Genomic DNA, 20,470 nt, shown 5'->3' on the forward strand with positions numbered 1-20,470 from the left:
AGGGCGCCTGTGAACCTGCACGTGCGGTGGGATGCTGTTGCTGCTGGCATTGAACCACACTCTTGAGGAAGACCACTGGGCTGCGGAGGGGAGCAGGCTGCTGGTGGCCCGAGGGCTGAGGGCTGTGACGTCTCAGACGAGACGGAAATGTTTGCCTGTATGCCCTCCCCTCTGCAGCCCCTCTGGGAGGCCCCTGGGCAATGGCTCTTCTTGCTCATTGCCTGGTCCAGTCTTCCCCAGGGGACATAGGGGCCCCAGGAACTGGTGCCACACTCAGGTTGGTGTGAGCCTGCCCCTCTCCTGGGCACCCAGGAGTCAGCACAGCGCTGTACCAGAAGGAAGGCATGTTTAACCGATGGAGTTTAATGTACTCATGGCACGAACATGGACAGGGTTGGGGGCGGCGGTGTCCAAGCACAGATGGGGATGGCCTGGGACCCCCACCCTCTGAGGCTGGGGGCCTGCGCTGGACCCCTCTTCCCCTGGTGGGACAAACACTGATGTGGCTGGGTGACAGCATCATGTGGCACGGGCTGGCCCTGAGAAGGCGTCTCTATTCAAAGCTCCAGACCAGGAGCCTCTAGTCGAAATGCCAGGTGCTGGGAGGGCGAACCGGTGTCAGCCTCACTGGGGAGGAGGGCGAGGAAGGGGAAGCCTGTCCTCGCTAAGTGCTGCCTGAGAGCTTCAGGACGGGGGAGCGAGGCACAGACAGCGAGGATCACGTACACAGCAACGGCCGGAGACAAAATGTAGGAATGCTCGATAAACCCACAGCGTCCAACAGAATGGCAGCACGACAGCGGCCCTGCCAGCCTGGCCAGAGAGCGGTCTGGGCAGTGCTTCCCACTCTTTCTGTGACCGGGAGCTGAACAGCACAGAAGGCTGTATTTGACCTCTGGAGGGAAAGATGCCTTTCCTTCCCCCTAAACTGACTCAGGGACGGAGAGGCAAGACCTCTTAAAGACGAGCCTCTTCTGGGAAAAGGGGACTTGGGAGGTGAGAGTGGCGGCGGCAGAGCAGGTGCACCTGGGAGGAGGGGCTCCTGGGTGGAGCCTGGAGGGGCGCCGGGGTCCAGGGGAGCCCCTCCCTCCGGCAGGCTGGGCAGGCGCTTCCACCGGGAGCCCCCGGGCTGGGAGGGGGGGCCACCACGGCTGCTCACTGGGTCCGGAGCTGGTAATCTAGAAAGAGGGAGGGGGGCGTCCATTGTCTGCTCTGACCCTGGAGGAGGGGCCGCCCCACCTGCCCTGACCCTGAGGTTGCTCCCCGAGCACCACGCGGGGGACAGAGGCACGCCCACCAGGAGCCTTTTCAGCAATCCCCCGGCCCAAGGGCGGGTGGCACGTACCTCCGTTCTGAGTGATGTAACGGACCCACGGTAACGCCTGGTAGCCACTCTTCTCGATGATCTTCAGGTAGCGCACCTGCGGCACAGGTATCAGGGCCCTAAGCATGCACACGCTACCCCACTCCTGGCTGCCCACCGAGTCACTCCTCCTGGGGCGGGGCTGAGACCAAGAGGGTGAGGGAGAGGGCGAAGCACCTTAGTCTATATCACACTCAGGCCGAGGGAGGGTGGAGATGCTTCTAGAAGGTGTGCCAAGAGCCAGATGTGCACTCGCAGGCACGACCCTCTAGCAGATTCCTAGAGAAGGGGTCAATCCCAGGGTTTTCTGCCCCATACAGGGCTTCCGTGGAGGTGCCCAGGAAAATGGACCCCACAGTGGCAAGTGTGTGGACATTAGTTTTGGGGGCTGAATGCATCTCTGAGCTTGGAGCACAGGTCAGGTCTGAGTAGACCACTGTGGGCCTCTTTCCATCAGGGCCAGGCTGCCCATGGAGATGGGCAGGGCTGGGGAGCAGCTCGGAGTGCTGGGACAAGTCAGCTAGCACCCTCTGCTAACTGGCTGCACTCGTGTCTGTCACCTTCAACCCTCTGAGCCTGGACTGGTGCCTGGCCCCTGAGAGGCCCCGCTGGGCCTGTCCATGTCTGCTCCGGGGCCCCGGCAGCCCTGGTCGCACGTGCCTGGATGCCAGAGGTAGTGAAGTAGGGGATCTCGAACTTGACGCTGATTGGGGGCTTGCCCTCCTTGTCCTCTGCCTCCACGCTGGGCAGGCCAAAGTGGGCCCGCATCAGGTACTCCTTGCCGCCCTGCGGGAGCAGACCACAGAGGAGATGGTCAGGCGGAGGCCCTGGCAGGTCCATCCAACAGCTGCCCCTGGAGAATGCCAGGCTGTGGGCCTGGCCAACAAGTCCCTTCCTGCATGGTCTGTGGCCACCCCGGGCCTCGGCTCCTGCAACACACTCACACTTCCCTTATCCTCTAAGCCTCCTGGGCTGCCCACACCAGCCCCGCTAGGGAAAATTCATCCTCTAGTTCTGAGGATGAAGAGAAACTGCTACAAGTTCCCAGGCACAGAAGCCTAGTTGCGTCAAGGAAAAGAAGAACACTAGGCCTTGGGGAGGAAGGAGGGAGAGGAAGAGCGAGCGCTGGCACGGGGCGACAGGGCTGCCTGGGACTGATGAGCTGGCCCGAGGTCTCCCCCGGGAAGGGAGAGGCTCTGGCCCTGGAAGCTGACTCCAGAGCTGGGACTTGTAGTGGGGGAAGGAATGGCTGCCCTGCTGGTGCAGTGGTAAAGAATCCACCTGCCAATGCAGGAGATGCTGGTTCGATCCCTGGGTCAGGAAGATCCCCTGGAGAAGGAAATGGCCGCCCACTCCAGTATTCTTGCCTGGGAAATCCCATGGACAGGGGAGCTTGGCAGGCTACAGTCCACGGGGTTGCAAAGAATCGGACACGACTGAGTGACTGAACTCTCAGCCATGAGGGGTCAGGATTCCTGGCCTGGTTGTCCCAGTGCCTGGTGAGTAACAAAGAACTGCAGGGAGCTGTAGGAAATGCAGCTCTCATCACACCAAGACACGGAGGGTTTCGATCCTCAGGCCTTTGGCAACAGGAGTCACTGCTGACCAGGGCTGCCTCTGCATGGCCTCGGCAGAGCAGCGCAGAGCTCTGCCTCTCCAGTGCTGTGCTCACCCTCCCCTTTCAGGGATGAAGTGAGAGGTCAGGATCTGCTCATCAGTGCAGGCGTGTGGACTCTGCCTGACTTGGTGCTGTGTGCTCAGTGAAGATTCTGGGACAACAAGGGGAGAATAATGCAGTCTCAGCAATAGACAAAGCAGGGCTTCCCTGGTGGCTCAATGGTAAGGAGTCTGCTTGCCAACGGAGGAGACAGAATTGATCCCTGATCTGGGAAGATCCCACAGGCTGTGGAGCAACTAAGCCCATGCTCCACAACTGAGGAGCCTGTGCTGTGCAGCCTAGGAACCGCAGGTACTGAGCCCACGCACCCCAGAGCCTGTGCTCCACAGCGAGAGGAGCCGCCGCATGGGGAGACCGAGCACAACTGGAGAGTGGGCCCCGTTCCTGTTTACTGAAACCAGAGAGAAGTCCACGCGGCAGCGAAGACCAGCACAGCCCAGATAAATAAAATTATAGTCAAAACAGACAAACAGGCAGCAAAGGAAGAAAACCAGCTCCATCAGTCTGTGCATGAAACAGTAACCAGACCAAAACCCTAAGCTTCAGAAAAACCAAGTGGAAAATGAAAGCAGAAGAATGCGTAGAGGTGGGCCCTCCCCGGTGGGTGGCAGAAGTCTGCAAGCCTACCTTGTGTCAGTCAGGTCCATGTAAATGGGTTTAATTTCCTCTGTTAATGAGACTTGGAGACTGGCTCACAGACCAAAACCCAACTCTACACTGTAAAAGCAGAGTCAGAAAGATGAAACCAGTAGAAAGAAAGGGTGAAGGCATGCCGGCCAAAGTCAAACAAAGCAGAGCAGGGCTGGGCTTCCCTGCGGTCCAGTGGTTAAGAATCTGTCGACCAAGGCAGGGGGCACAGATCTGATCCCTGTTGGGGAAGGTCTCACATGCCGCAAGGCAACTGAGCCCGTGTGCCACAACCACTGAGCCCACGTTCTACAGCCCGCGAGCTGCAACTCAACTACGAAGGCCTGTGCACCCGAGAGCCTGTGCTTTACAGGACAGAAGCCCCTGCAACAAGAAGCCTACGCACGGCAACTAGAGGGCAGCCTTCGCTCACCATAATTAGAGAAAGCCCATGCATAGCAATGAAGACCCAGTGCAACCAAAAATTTTTTAAAAAAAGATTAAAAAAAAAAAAAGCAGAGCAGGACTGCTGCCACAGGGGAGAATTAAGGGCAAAGAATTCCAGGTGCAGAGGACAATTTTCACAGCCCGAAAGGCTGCTGTCCTACAAATCCACAGGGAAGACACAAGAGTTATGAGTATCTATGCACCAAGTGACATGGCAGCAACTTCTGTTAAGCAGGCGCTACGAGAGATGAAACAGGAACCAGAGGAGCCAGAGGAAGGCAGAGCGACCCAGCTCCCTGTGTGGCTGATGCCGCCACGGCATCATAGCAGACCTCACGGTGCTCATGTCAAGGTCTCTACCCCAGTTACAGGGGCCTTATCTTCTCAAGTACATATGGGATATTCACAAACTGTGACCTTACATTAACACACAGTGAATACTTCAATAAAGCTTATAAGCAGAATAGCACGAGTAACCTTCTCTGACCTCAATGCACCAAACTCCAAGTGAAGATAAAATGGAAAAGAAAAGGCCCTTAGACCAGAAAAACAGAAAACAAACAAAACGAAAAAATACTCATTTGATTACAGAATTTCTAGATAATAGTATCAAATATTACATGCCCGTTCTATGGGTTATATAGCTAAGGCAGGCTTCAGAAGAATATCTGTGGCTTAAATATTTATATCAATACAAATTTTAAAAGAAAATAATAAAAGTTTAAAAACTTGAAAGTCAGGACAAAGGATGAAGAAATTAAAGACTTATAAAACTGGAAAATATGACAAACAAACTAAAAAGTGAATCTGGAAAAAAAATAGACAAACCGCTAGGTAACCGTATCAAGGAAAAGAAGTAACAAAAATGCCAAACAAGGTATAACAAGGGAGGAGTCACTGTCGTAAGAGAAGGGGAAAAAGAGCCCCCTTTCTACAACTCTGTGCAGGCAGATTTGAAAACCTGGTTAGGATGGATAATTTTGTAGGAAAATACAAATTTACCCAAACTGACTCCGACAGAAATAGAAACTCGAAATGGCCTAATTTCCACAGATGAGTTAGAAACAGAGATACAGATGGCCACACAGAGCCAAATCTATCAATCCTCTCAAGGCCAGATGATCTCAAGGCCACTTTAAAGCTGTTCTGCAGCACGGAAGAGGGAGACAAAAAAAAACTATGAAACAGGTACAATATTGATACCTGTTGAGACAGAGGTACCAAAAAAAAAAGTCAGTCTCAGTCATGAATCTCAATGTAAAAATACTATGTACACTGTTAACCAACAGAGTTAATGGCTCATCAAAGAAGACATATCATGACCAGCTGGAGTCTGCCAGAATGCAAGGATGGTTCAAGATCCATCCTGTGTTGATATCTGAACTGACAGACGCTGAAGAGGCATTTGGCTAAATTTGTCGCTGTTTTGTGCTAAAAACACAGCAAAGTAGAACTGGAATAAATTGCAGCCCAAAGCAGCAAGACACTGAAAAAGGGAAACCCTAGCAGTTCCGGTTGGAGGCAAAGCCAGGAGGTTGCTCTCCACCACCACTTACAGGGATGGAAACAGCAACAGAAGCAGGGAGATGCCAGGAGTCATAAGGTGCCCAAGAATAGGAGAGGAAAAAGGGTAACTGCAACTGCCGCAAACATATGAAAGAGTATCTAAGAACCCATGAGAACTGAAAAAAAAACTACCACAATCAAAAAGATTACAAAGCAAAAATACTCCAGAGGCGAGGCTGAAAGACAAACACCAAACTAAGGAAAACCACTTGCAACTGCTATCAAAGAAAAAGTACTCCCCTTGCCCACGTGCAAACAGCTTTTGGAAACCAACAAGAGAGTGACCAAACTTGACAGAAAAGTGAGCAAAAGACAGCTACTACAGTTTCCAGAGCAAGAAACACAAACGGCCCCGAGACAAAGCGAAAAGGCACTGCGTCTTTTCACCACGAGGAATGTGCAGTCCGTGCGGCCTCATTCCTGCCTTCCAGTCCCTGGGCACTCTGCCCACAAACCCAGACTCCAGTGCTCCAAACCCCGAACGCCAGCCAGGTGGCCACGCCAGCTTGTGGGTCGGGCAGCAGGTGCTCTATGTTCCTGGAGCCGGTGCCGCTCTGGCCTCAAGGCAGGCAGTCTGCACCCCTGGAGGCAAGCTGAGCTCCAAACAGGAGTGGCAGGCAGAGAGAGCAGGGCAGCAGGAGGGTGGGGCGGGGGCGCTGCCCTGACTCTGGAGACAGGCGGGTGCACACACAGGCGGAAGCTGGAGCACCCCCACCCCACCCCGCCCCTGTTCTCCACCCACCCTCCCTTCTGAGCCTCCCCGAAGCCCCAGGCGGGGATCCCAGCCCTGGGCCTGAGGGGCCCACAGCAGTCAGGCTGCCACGCTGCACGGGACCCAGGGAGCAGGCGGGTGCGGGTGGGGGTCTGGGGGGGTGCCCTGCCGAGAGGGTGCTCACCGGGAAGGACTTGATGGACCACACGATCTCACTGTTCTCGGGCACCCACTTGACGCTCCCCACTGTCGTCTTGAACTTGGGTGAGTCGGCATCGTTGGGCACAGGGATGTGGATTTCCACATTGTTGGCTGTTGATCGCCGCTTGAACTGGCTCTTGGCCTGGAGATGAGGCAGTGGGCCCAAGGGTGCAGACGGTGAAAGTGAGACAGCCCAGCTCCCACCCAGCCTGCTCCCCAAGGGCCACAAACCCCTTAGCCTGGCCTGTGGGATTCCCCCAGCCTATCCTGCCCTCTGAGGTTTTCTTTAAGCTCAACTTTGGAAGGTCACCTCTGCCCGCCTGTCTCCTCAGCCTTTGGGGCTTCCCATCCTTCTCTGCAGTCCTGGCCTCTGGGGACAATGTCTGCATCACCCAGACTGGCCTGGGATGGATGAGGTCCCTGGGTGGCAGAAGTGTGCCACCTGGACACTTAGTCACAGCCTGCTTCCACAGTGGCTGCACCTAGGACCTGGGCGGTGTGTCCTGTGTCCCAGGCCCACTCTCGGCGAGCTCACAGGGAAACAACATGGATGACAGCCACAGGTTCAGCCCCGGGGAAGGGGTCACAAGAGCCCCAGTGTGCCCCCAGTCCTGCATTAGGACACTGTGTCAAAGGCGCTGGACAGGCCAGAGAGTCCGGAAGGCCCGTGCCAGGCGGGGCCGCCCCTGTCCCCCTCTTACGCCCTGCACATCCGGCTGACGCTGCGTGCAGGACGCACACGCACCTTGATCATGTACTCGATGCGGCTGTGGGAATGCTTTTCAATCACGGACTCGATCCAGATCAAGGGCTTGACCTGTCGGGGAGACGGAACATGGCGTTCTCGCCTAGTCGTTTTATGAAGCTCCCTTTCACAGAGGGGAAATAGGGCAAGCGACCCCTGGGCCTGGTGTGAGCCCAGCACCAGGGGCTCCTGGGAGAAGCCAAGCCGGTGCCAGGATGGGTCAGAACAAGAGAGAATGCAGAAAGCATCAAGAGGACACTCTGGGGTGCTGCTGGGGAAAGGGGGCAGTGGTGCCAAAGGGTCTGCCCCACCAAAGTTCGGAGCCTCGTGTTGACAAGCAGGCTCCTTGGAGCCCGGGGTGCCCCTGGGGCGCTGTGCCCATCCCACAGGTCACTTCACAGACCCGAGACTCACCATGGAAGAGGCGGCTCCCACCCAGCAGGGAAAAGGGGTGCTGCTGGGGCGAGGCGGGGGTGGGAGCCTGGGGCCCAGGCGCTGGCGACTGTGCACTCACGTGTGTGTTGAGACGGTAGGACATGAGCTCGAACTCGCCGTCAGGCGGGATGAAGGAGATGGTGCGGTCATTCTCAAAGCGTGAGAGCCGCACGCACTGGTGGAACTTCACGTCCTCCAGCTCCACGGACTTGCTTTTGCCACCTGCAGGGAGCGGGGATGTGAGGGCGTGACAGGCAGACGCCAGGTCCCCCAGGCCACTCTCTCAGCAACGGTGCCCTGCTGTCTGGGGCCCACCCCTGCAGACCAGAGCTGCTTCCAAATCTGTGAGAGCGTCTTGGGCCCCGAACACCAAGGTGGCCGGCTCTTGAAATAGCCATCCCTGCCTTTCTTCACCCCCAGGAAGCCCCATCACATCCCAACAATGGGCTGAGGGCAGAGCTGATGGGCCAGTTCACTCTGAGCCCCCAGCCTGGGGTGCTGCCTGGGACATGTTTGCTGAATGACGAACAGACCCCACTGGGCGTGCTCAGGGATGATTCGGGGTCCCCTGAGGGCCCTGGGCCTGTCGTCCCTGGGATCCCACCTCAGTTTCTCAGCCCAGAGAGGCTGAGGGTTAAGCCCACTCCTGGGAGGGGAGCTATTCTGCTGGGTGGATGTCTGAGAGGCCCTCACGAGCACTACTGCTGATGTAACTATGACAACCTTCCTGTGGGTGGGAGGGGAGGCTGGAGGTCAAGCTTGGGAACATCAGAGCCCCAGCAGCCCTGGGCTTCTGAGGCCACCCCGGCTGCCACACCACAAAATGTTAAACCCAGGCCAGGGAGGGCGAGCTCGAGCCGCTGTGTGTGGTTTCTGCACAGCTCAGCCCCAATGCCAGGGGTGAGGACAGAAACTGGGCCCAGGAGGAGAGGGGCCCTGCAGTTCCTGAAGGAGGGCGGGGCTGAGGACCTTCTGTGTGACCATCGAGGTGCCCATCTGCACCTCTGGCCTGAGAGCCGACAAGGGGACTGGACTGGAGGATTTTCACTCCCCCGTGTCCTCCAGGCCCAGGCGTTAGCCGACTAGTTTTCACCGTTGTAAACAACGCGACAATGTTTCTAAGGCAATATGCCTAAGGTGAACTTGTTGACCACTCAGGCGGACGCTCCTGGGCCCGGGCAGGGTACTCACGGCCCGTGTTGTCGAAGAGGACCTTGTCGTTGAGGCCCAGGCGCAGCTCGGGCATGCCGGACAGGAAGACGCGCATCTTGATGGAGCCTACGATCTCACTGCGCAGGACGTTCCCGTTGGCACTGACCTGGGGGGTGGGGGGCCCGGGGGTGAGGGGAGGCCCCGCGCCCGCGGCCACTGTCCCCCACCACGCTGTGTGACCCTCCCGGCCTCTCCCACTCTCCCTTCTCTCTGTGCCCTGAGCTGAGGAGGCAGTGTCAGGGCAGACCCCGAAGGCAGACACCCGCGGGCCCCGCCCTCTGGGTCTCAGGCCACAGCAGGCTCCTCCCACTCGGATGGGCCAGCTGATGCTGCGCCTGCAATCCCTCTGAGGGCTGACCCCTCTGAGGTGCCCCCAGGATGCCCAGGGCAGACCTGGTGGCTGGAGGCTGTGTGCTTGGCTGGCCTGGGCAGGGATTCTATCAGTGTCTGCTCATCTACTAGGCTCTGTGAGGTTTTCTCGGAGCAGGGTGGACTCACTTTCCGGAAATCTATTTCTTCATGTGAGGCCAGGTGAGGCTACTTTATGCTCTAGGTGAGCCTAGGGCTTGTTGAAGATGGAGCTGCCTGGGTCCTACTCCCAGGGCTGCTCTGAGGGCTGATGCAAAGTAACAATTACACTTAAGCAAATACAATCCCAGCTCTAACACTGCCTGGGCAGTTCCTCCTTGACTGGGCGGGGCTGTGACTCGGGCGACTTTTAACTCCTGTGCAGACTGGAAGGCATCTGAGGGTGCAACTGAATATCACAGCACATAGGAAACAGCCTTGTGGACACAGTTGGGGAAAGAAAGTGTGGGGTGAATGAAGACGGCACACAAAAGGGAAACATACACCACCGTATGTAACATAGACAGCCGGTGGGAATTTGCTGCAAGACGCAGGGAGCACAGCCCAGTGCTCTGTGACAACCTAGAGGCGTGGGATGGGGAGGGTGGTGGGAGGGAGGCTCGAGAGGGAGGGGACAGATGAATTCCTATGGCTGATCCCCAGGTACGCACATGTATGGCAGAAACCATCACAATATTGTAAATCAATTATCCTTCAGTTAAAAACACATACATTTTTATAAATAAATAAAGTAAAAATCACAGCAGGATGATGGGGAAACCCGGGGGCTGTCTTGAGGGAGCTGGGCTGCTGCAGCACGTCTCCACGGCCCCATTTTAGAGATGAGGACACTGAGGCACGGAGCAGCTGGCAGAGGTTCTGGGGCTGCAGCCCGGCCCACCACCCCACAGTGCCATTCTGTGAGGATGCCCATCCACACCGGCAAGCAAAACAAACTCAAGAGACCTGAGCCTACGGGCCACTCTTTGGAGGCCCGGACTTCCTGATTTCTGTGGAGAAGCAGGAAAATCTGTCCAATCTTTAACTCAAATATCTGGAAGTGCCGTGGGCAGGCATGGAAGACCTTCACCTCTGAGGGAAGTGACTCAGAAAAAGGCACAAAACAGCACGGAAGGCCCTTCCACCTCCCGTCACTCACCATGCTCTGACCTCGCTGGCCTCTCGCTGACCTTGCTTCAGCAGGCAGTGCGTGACCTGACCCCCATCTGCCTGCCCGTCCACCTCCATCTACACTCTGGTGAGGGGTCGGGTCGGGCTGCTCACTGCGGGGTCCAGCATGAGGACGGTGCCTGGGGCAGCACGTACTCGTGAGTCCGTGCAGACACGGCCCGTCGCCCCTGAGCTCTGGGCACCTGGCATGCCCACTGCCTTACTCTGCGGGTTCCCAGTGCCCTTAGTTCTCCTTCTCTGGGGGGCTATCCCCCCTGGGGGAGGGGGGCTGGGCAGCCCTCTAGAGCTGAACAATGACAAAGGAGGCTTGGGAAGCGGAGGTAAAAGCCACGCAGCCTTTAAGGCCAATGCTGGCCGTGACAGGAGGCCCAAAGCCGGCGCCATCCCAGGGCAGGCATGGAGATGAGTGTCAGCAATACGGCTGCAAATTATACCCGTAGAACCAGATTTTCAGAATCTGGAGGCCAGTGTTGATTTTGGAGGCTGCCAGCTCTGCAGTCAGACTCAGGAAGGTGCGCTCTAACCTGCCTGGGATGTCCCCACTGCCTCGTGCTGCCCCTTGTATGAGAGGACAGGGCTCCCTGGACTGCGCCATGTATGTGGACACAGGGGCTGGGGCAGCCCTGAGCTCCCAGCGCTCTCCTGGGCAGCTGCTTACACACTACTCCTGGGATTTGCTTCTCCACCTCAGGACACCCGAGAACACGTCTGGGCTCAGTAAACGATCCAGATGAAGGTCCTCAGGCAGGAGGGGAGCACAGGGAGCCACTGTCACCTCATGGCTTAGAAAATAAGATGGCAGATACATTTACATTCAGTCCACTGGAAGAATTTTTTAGAAAGTGCTCCCACTCAGAAATTCCACGCCTGGGCACTCAGCCCTCCAGAGATCCTGCCCAGGCAAGGGAGATGCCCAAACACCCATGAGGATGAGCAATCATGCTCACTTCTGCACTGGCTGGAACAGCCAGAAATGGGCAACCCAAGGAGCCCAGGTGACGGGTTTGGCCCAGGCTGCCTGGTCTGCCCAGGTACTGGGAGTGAGGTCTTCTGTGTGGAGACAGGCAGGCTGCAGGTGAGATGGAACTGGTTCCCGTCACCTGTTCTCTGACACTGACCACAGCTATAAAATCTGGGCAGGGGGCTGCCCTGATGGTTCCGTGGTAGAGAAGCCACCTGCCAATGCAGGAGACGCGGGTTGGACCCTTGATCTAGGAAGATCCCACGCAACTAAGTCCATGCGCCACAACTGCTGAGCCAGTGCTCTAGAGCCTGGGACTGCGACTGCTGAAGCCCACGCACCCTGGAGCCTGCGCCCCACGACGAGAAGCCACTGCAGCGAGACGCCTGTGCACTGCAACTGGAGAAAAGCCCAAGCATTAACAAAGATACAGCATGTGAATTGATTCAATAAAGTCAGCAACAACAAAAAACCCGGGTAGAATGCATGGGCAACTACTGGGAGACCAAAACGGTGGATCCAGAAGAGCTGGCCGAATGAGCAGTGTCTCCCACCCGCCACAATGTGAGATGCAGCAGAAGCCTGGAAGTGGAAGTGAGCACTGGGGTGTAGCCAGAGCTTGCAAGAAGCCTCTAGTTCTGACTTCAGGGCCAGAAGGGGAACTCCTGCTGCTCGGAAGGAATATGGAAATCCCCCGCTTCTCGCTTCTCGCTCTTTTCACTTTTCTCACGGCTGTCTGTGGCCCAGGCAACTGAGCTGCTTTTCCAGGGGTGGGGGTGGTAAACCTAGGATTCCAGCCCCAGTGCAGACCAGCACAAGACTGGGGATCTAGAGCCCTAAGTTTCTGGCTACAGATCCAAAAAAGGAAGCCCCAGGCAGCCAGAGAGCACAGGTATACAGCAGACAGTGAAAAGTTCAGGAAAAGGAGAAAAGGAAAGATATAAGCATCTGAATGCAGAGTTCCAAAGAATAGCAAGAAGAGATAAGAAAGCCTTCTTCAGCGATCAATGCAAAGAAATAGAGAAAAAGAACAGAATGGGAAAGACTAGAGATCTCTTCAAGAAAGTTAGAGATACCAAGGGAACATTTCATGCAAAGATGTGCTCGATAAAGGACAGAAATGGTATGGACCTAACAGAAGCAGAAGATATTAAGAAGAGGTGGCAAGAATACACGGAAGAACTGTACAAAAAAGATCTTCACGACCCAGATAATCATGATGATGTGATCACCAATCTAGAGCCAGACATCTTGGAATGTGAAGTCAAGTGGGCCTTAGAAAGCATCACTACGAACAAAGCTAGTGGAGGTGATGGAATTCCAGTTGAGCTGTTTCATATCCTGAAAGATGATGCTGTGAAAGTGCTGCACTCAGTATGCCAGCAAATTTGGAAAACTCAGCAGTGGCCACAGGACTGGAAAAGGTCAGTTTTCATTCCAATGCCAAAGAATGCTCAAACTACCACACAATAGCACTCATCTCACACACTAGTAAAGTAATGCTCAAAATTCTCCAAGCCAGGCTTCAGCAATACGTGAACCGTGAACTTCCTGATGTTCAAGCTGGTTTTAGAAAAGGCAGAGGAACCAGAGATCAAATTGCCAACATCCGCTGGATCATGGAAAAAGCAAGAGAGTTCCAGAAAAACATCTATTTCTGCTTTATTGACTATGCCAAAGCCTTTGACTGTGTGGATCACAAAAAACTGTGGAAAATTCTGAAAGAGATGGGAATACCAGACCACCTAACCTGCCTCTTGAGAAATCTGTATGCAGGTCAGGAAGCAACAGTTAGAACTGGACATGGAACAATAGACTGGTTCCAAATAGGAAAAGGAGTGCATCAAGGCTGTATATTGTCACCCTGCTTATTTAACTTATATGCAGAGTACATCATGAGAAATGCTGGACTGGACGAAACACAAGCTGGAATCAAGACTGCCGGGAGAAACATCAATAACCTCAGATATGCAGATGACACCACCCTTATGGCAGAAAGTGAAGAGGAACTAAAAAGCCTCTTGATGAAAGTGAAAGGGGAGAGTGAAAAAGTTGGCTTAAAGCTCAACGTTCAGAAAACGAAGATCATGGCATCTGGTCCCATTACTTCATGGGAAATAGATGGTGAAATGGTGGAAACAGTGTCAGACTTTATTTTTTGGGGCTCCAAAATGACTGCAGATGGTGACTGCAGCCATGAAATTAAAAGACGCTTACTCCTTGGAAGAAAAGTTATGACCAACCTAGATAGCATATTCAAAACGAGAGACATTACTTTGCCGACTAAGGTCTGTCTAGTCAAGGCTATGGGTTTTCCAGTGGTCATGTATGGATGTGAGAGTTGGACTGTCAAGAAGGATGAGCGCTGAAGAATTGATGCTTTTGAACTGTGGTGTTGGAGAAGACTCTTGAGAGTCCCTTGGTCTGCAAGGAGATCCAACCAGTCCATTGTGAAGGAGATCAGCCCTGGGATTTCTTTGGAAGGAATGATGGTAAAGCTGAAACTCCAGTACTTTGGCCACCTCATGCGAAGAGTTGACTCATTGGAAAAGACTCTGATGCTGGGAGGGATTGGGGGCAGGAGGAGAAGGGGACGACCGAGGATGAGATGGCTGGATGGCCTCACTGACTCGATGGATGTGAGTCTGAGTGAACTCTGGGAGATGGTGATGGACAGGGAGGCCTGGCGTGCTGCGATTCATGGGGTCGCAAAGAGTCAGACACGACTGAGCGACTGAACTGGACTGAACTGAACCTCAGGAAGTTGTTTATGTCTCCAGACCTCTCTAGAACCAGGTGTGCAAAGACAAGATCCTACAGCCAAAGGCCTTGAGAACCAAACTGTTCCCAGGCCCGATGAAATGCTGGCCACTGCATATTTGGAACAGATGCAAATAGCAAAGGGCACAAAGGCTTTGAAAACTGAACTGATACTCATGGCTCATAGACTGGGGGTTGAAACTTATGGCCTGAACCTAACCAGGTCAATTGTCAGCTAAAACAAACCAAAAAAAATCAACATTTTCTGTATAAATAAGACCTAGAATCCTACCCCAAGATATAACCTAAAATTACATAGCATACAAAGAACCATGAAAATTTCAGCTCACATGCAAATACAATCAATAGACACCAATACTGACATGGACGTTGTGATTCTATGAAGAAGACTTTAAACCGCTAGGGGAAAAATCACAAATACTGTTACAACAAATGTCAAACTAGAAAGTCTCAGGAAAGAAATAAGACTATAAGGAGAAGGATCAAATGAAAATCTTAGATCTGAAAAAATACAGTAACAAACTAAAAGCTCACTGGATGGGCTCAAGAGCAGAATGGAGATAACATAGTAGGAAAAGGGTCAGTGAACTCGAAAGCTGATCAACAGGAATTATCCAGTCTAAGCAACAGAAAGAAAGATGGAGCAGAATGAACAGAGGCTCAGAGACCCTGGGGACAATCATAAAAGGTCTAACATTTATGTTACTGGGGTCCAGAAGGAAGCAAGAGTGAAATAGTGAAAACATATTTGAAGAAATTATGAATGAAAACATCCCAAGTTTGGTGGAATCCATAAGTCTGCAGATCCAAGGAGCTGAACAAAACCCAAACAGCAGGAACTCAAAACTATCCATACTGAGACACTATCTGCTGTAAACTAAAGACAAAGGAAAAATCTGAGAAGCACCCAGAGAAAAACTACACATTATTATTACCTACAGGGGAACACTGATGTGAGTGATTGTGGATTTTCATCAGAAATCACTGAGCCCAGAAGGAAGCGGTACAACGTTTTTAAGGTACTAAAGGAGAACTGTCAACTCAGAATTTGATATCTAGTGACAGTATCCTTCTGGAAAGAAGGTGAAATAAAGACATTCTCAGATGAAGGAAAACCAAGGGAATTTGTAGCCTGTTGCCCTGTTCTGAAGGAACTGCTACAAGAAGCATTTTAGACAGAAGTAAAACTATACCAGAAGGAAACCTGGAAAATTGGGAGTGAAGGGAGAGCAAGAGAAACAGTAAATACCTGGGAAAATATGGTAGAGAGTCTTCTTTTCCTTCTCAGTTCTTTAAAGCATGCTTGGTAATTGAAAGCAAAAATATTTAACACTGACTAATATGTTTTTCAGTATAGAGAGATAATTAGGACAACTCTACAATGGGGTAGTAAAGTTTCTAAATTTCAAATGAAGTTGTAAAATATTAACTCTAAGCAAATAATAAGAAAGTATGTATTTTATAGCAACCACTAAAAAATATATACAAAGAAAAAATGATAGAGTGAAGAAACAAAACGGAACACAAGTGTTTAAGTTTAATTGGTATTTACAGAACACTCTATCCAAAAAGGGCAGAATGTACATTTTTTTCAAATGTACATGGACATTCACCAAGACAGATCATACTCTGGATCATTAATTTTAACAAACTTTAAAGAACTGGCAGTAATATAAACTATATTCTCAGACAATAACAATTAAATTAAAAGTCAATGACAAGATAACAAAAATCTGTAAACATTTAGAAATTAAACAATACACTTTCATTAGGTAATTCATGGGTCAATGGAAGTCTCAAGGAAAATGTGAAAACATTTTCAACAAAAATGAAAACCCAACGTTATCGGTGTAGAATACAGCTAAAGCAGTGCTTAGAGAGAAATTTACAGCATTAAATGTTTGTATTAGAAGGAAGAAAGGCTTCAAACTAGTATCTTCAGTTACAACTTTAAAAAACTAGCAAAAGAAGAGCAAAGTGAGCCAAAATCACAATGAAGACAAAAGCAGAAATCAGTGTAATTGAAAACAGAGAGACAATAGGGGAAATCAATGAAATCAAAGCCGATTCTTTGTGTAGATCAACGAAACAGATAAACCTCTCATAAGAGTGACAAAGGGAAAAGAAAGACAACATAAATCACCAATGTCAGACATGAAAGAGCGGTATCAGCACAGACCCTGCACATATTAGAAAGCTAATAAGGGAATGCTATAAACAACACTACGCGTACGCACCCAGTGACTGAGACGAAACAGACCAACTTCTTAAAGCCTGCAAGCTACCCAAACTCACTCAAGATGAAACAGAAAACCCAATCAATTCTATAGCTGTTATATAATTGAAATCTGTAGTGAAAAATATTCTGAAAAAGAAATCTCCAAGCTCAGACAGTTTTACAGGTGAATTCTACCAAATAAAATTAAAAATAAGCAATTTGCGATAGCTTCCCCAAAATGAAATACTTAGGTGTAAATCTAACATGAAAATTTGTACATGGTAAAAACTATAAAATGTTGATGAAAGAAATAAAATATTACCTAAATATATATAGAGAGACATATATTTCTCATGCATTGTGAGACTTAATATACTAAAGATATCAAATCTCTCCAAATTGATTTAACAGAGTTATTTAACGCAGTACCAATCAAAATCCCAAGACAAGCAGATTCTAAAATTCTATTAAAGGAACTAAAGAGCTAAACAATTTTGAAAAACGAGACTGTTAGGAGGATCACATTATCTGGTTTTCAGATGTACTATAAAGGTACAGTTATCAAGACTGTGTGGTACTGGTGAAGAAATAGGTACACAGATCAATGGAAAAGAACAGAAACCAGAAACAGACTTGTACAATATAGCAAATTGATTTTTGACAGAAATGCAAAAGCAATTCAATGGAGAAAGGACAATCTTTTTTAAAAAAATGAGGAGGATGAAACTGAAGCCGATTATACAGAGTGAAGTAAGCCAGAAAGAAAAACACCAATACAGTATACTAACACATATATATGGAATTTAGAAAGATGGTATGTGAGACAGCAAAAGAGACACAGATGTATAGAACAGTCTTTCGGACTCTGTGAGAGAGGGAGAGGGTGGGATGATTTGGGAAAATGGTATTGAAACATGTATATCATCATATATGAAATGAGTCACCAGTCCAGGTTCAATGCATGATACTGGATGCCTGGGGCTGGTGCACTGGGACGACCCAGAGGGACGGTACAGGGAGGGGGGAGGGAGGGGGGTTCAGGATGGGGAACACGCGTACACCCATGGTGGATTCATGTTGATGTACGGCAAAACCAATACAATATTGTAAAGTAATTAATCTCCAATTAAAATATATAAATTTATATTAAAAAGTAAAAAATGATGTTAGAACAAGGCAAAAAATTGTTCAACATGCAAAAAATTGATATAAGCCTCATACCTTACATAAAAGTTAACTAAAAATTGATCATAGATCTAACTATAAAACTATAATCTTTTAGAAGAAAACTTAGGAGAAAAATCTGTGACCTTGGGTTTGGCAATGAGTTCTCAGACATGGCACCAATAGCATAATCAGTTTAAAATTTTGATATTTTGGTTTTTCTCCTGAATATTTTTTTTCTGTGGACCACTTTTAAATCCTTTATTGAATTTGTTATAACACTGTTTCTGTTTTGTTCTGGTTTCTGGCTGAAAAGTATGTGAGATCTTGGATCCTCAATCGGGATCAAAGCTGTACCCCCTTCATTGGAAGGTGAAGTGGTAACCAACTGGACTGCCAGGGAAGCCCCAAAATACTGGATATGTGGACTTTCTCAAAAACCTCTGCTCTGTGAAAGACAACGCCAACAGAATGAAAAATGACAGACTCAGGAGAAATATTTGCAGATCACACATCACGTTGGATAAAGACAAAAAAAAAGACTTTATCCAACACAAAGAATTGTCAAAACTCAACAATCAGAAAACAAACTCAACTTAAAAATGATCAGAGACATGAAGAGACACACCTCCAAAGATATATGGATGAGAAAGAGGCATACAGAAAGATGCTCAACATCATTAGCCATTAGGGAAATGTGCATTAAAGCCATGATGAGATACCTAGCAGGATGGCAAAAATAAAACCGTTGAGCAAGGATGTGGAGCAACTGGAATTCTCATCCACTGCTGGTGAAAATGCAAAAATGTTACTGGAGAGCAGTTGGACAGTTTCCTATAAAGTCAAACATATACTTACCATATGACCCAGCAATCCCACTCCTGGGTATTTGCCCTAGAGAGATGGAAACTTCTGTCTACACATAAATCTATACAGAAAATGCTCATAGCAACTCTTCACAATTGCCAAACACTGGAAACAACCCAGATGTCCTTTGATGGGTGAATGGACAAACCAACTGTGATTCAGAATATAAAATAAATGAACCAAAGAAGACATAAACTTTGGATAAACAGAGCAATCTGGATGAATCTCAAGGCCATATATTGAAAGAAGTCAGATGCAAACTGACACACTCTGTATGATTCCACTCATACAACAATCTCAGAAAGACCAAGCTACTGTGACGGAGGCCGCAGGAGCAGCTGCCAGGGGCGGGAACAGGCGGGAGGGCGTGGCTGCCGAGAGGCAGCACGGGCGAGGTGTTTGAGGTGATGGAGCTGTTCTGATGCCCGGTTATGATAATGGGTACAAGTCTGTACACGTGCTAAATTCACAGAAGATGTGGCCAGTTACCAACTAACAATAACTTAATAAACGAAACGAAAGAAACAAACATGCACAAAACAATAAGAAGCAAACCCCAAGCAACTCCAAAAGCCAGCTGTAGGACTACACCTTACGTTCTCCGTTTACACAAACAACATGTCTGTAAACCTAGAGCAGGAGGGGCCGAAAGATGACAACGAACCCTTCTGTGATGTGGCCTTTCTGATTGCGGAGCCCTGTGCTTGCTCGCTTTCTAACTATTGCTTCACTTTTGCCTGGAGGCATGCAGGATCCTAGTTCCCCAACCAAGGTCGAACCCAGGCCTCCTGAAGTGGTAGCATCGGGTCAGCCGCTGGCCCACCAGGAAGTCCTGGAGCCCTTGGCTGTCTAACCCTATACATTTCTTTTTTAATGATATGCATGCATTCGTTCTAAACAAGGACAAAAACGAATGCAGGTAAAACAAGCTCGTGTTGCAATGAGTAGCCCTGACCGAATCCCGCCGATCTGCTTTCACACAGAAACTGTTTCTCAGGGCCTTGCTAATTTTAAAAGTCAAGTTGCTTTTATTTCCAATCACGAAGAAGACAACATTTTTTAAAAAACAAAAGGAAGCCTACCAGGAGATTGACGGACTCAATGACATCCAAGAACACCTCGTTCTTCCGGTACTTGATGCCCTCCGAGCGCCAGGACACTGCGTTGGTGACAGTGGCCGGGGGCCGCGGGGCCCCTGTTTCCAGCTTGTGGCCTTCCTGGGTGATGTACCTGTGGGCCCGGGCTCAGAGTTAGCTGGCTCAGGCACTGCCATATTGAAAACAGCCCCTCCCTGTAGCAGGCGCCAGGAGAGGCAGGCTCTGGTTTCACCTGGGGCCATTTAACCCAACAAGATCATGATTTCCAAAACCCCAACAAACTCTTCAGTTACTATGAGTACAGAGATCTCAGTCGCAGGGCAGCAAGGAGACAGCGCTGGTGAGGAAAACAAGTAGTGGGCATGAAACGCTTCCCCGCTGGGCATGCAGAGACCGCCGACCTCCCTGGGAGAGTAACCTGGTGACCCTGATTCCACTCGCTGTTTAGTCAGAAGTCACGTGCCACCTGACCCTGTAGACTGCAGCCCACCGGGCTCCTCTGCCCATGGGACTTCCCAGGCCAGAACACTGGAGAGGGTTGCCATGCCCTCTTCCAGGGGATCTTTCCAACCCAGGGATCAGACCCACGTCTCCTGCATTGCCAGGTGGATTCTTTACCACTGAGACACCTGGGAAGCCCGTTTGCTTCCACTTGGGGAACAACAGATGTGGGGTGTGCTGAATTCACACGGCCTCTCAGAGTGTCCCTCTGCTCCCCTGTAAGATGGGAAGACAGCAGCTCTGACTAACTGAAATGGAAAAAAGTGCTCACAAGAGGTCTGCTTCCCAAGACGTGCTTAATCAACAGTGACCGTTATTTGGTGCCCAGGATTCCAAAGGAGGGAGATTTTTCATCA

At 50.6% G+C, this 20,470-nt stretch overlaps 1 protein-coding gene across 1 annotated transcript in view; it reads right to left on the reverse strand.

Moving 5' to 3' along the window:
* Positions 1 to 348: 348 nt before the first annotated feature.
* The window catches only part of AP1M1 (adaptor related protein complex 1 subunit mu 1), a 31,016-nt gene continuing 10,894 nt past the window's right edge, over positions 349 to 20,470 (reverse strand). Inside the window, exons 5-12 of the mRNA XM_052642979.1 lie at positions 19,599 to 19,746; positions 8,966 to 9,092; positions 7,854 to 7,996; positions 7,340 to 7,411; positions 6,578 to 6,736; positions 2,024 to 2,149; positions 1,346 to 1,421; positions 349 to 1,178 (exon numbers count right to left, since the gene is read on the reverse strand). Coding sequence (XP_052498939.1) covers positions 1,156 to 1,178; positions 1,346 to 1,421; positions 2,024 to 2,149; positions 6,578 to 6,736; positions 7,340 to 7,411; positions 7,854 to 7,996; positions 8,966 to 9,092; positions 19,599 to 19,746 — 874 coding nt within the window. The 3' untranslated portion in view covers positions 349 to 1,155. The remainder of the gene's footprint in view (positions 1,179 to 1,345; positions 1,422 to 2,023; positions 2,150 to 6,577; positions 6,737 to 7,339; positions 7,412 to 7,853; positions 7,997 to 8,965; positions 9,093 to 19,598; positions 19,747 to 20,470) is intronic.

The sequence above is a fragment of the Budorcas taxicolor genome, chromosome 7 (genome assembly GCF_023091745.1).
Source record: "Budorcas taxicolor isolate Tak-1 chromosome 7, Takin1.1, whole genome shotgun sequence".
In the NCBI taxonomy this organism is placed as follows: Eukaryota; Metazoa; Chordata; class Mammalia; order Artiodactyla; family Bovidae; genus Budorcas; species Budorcas taxicolor.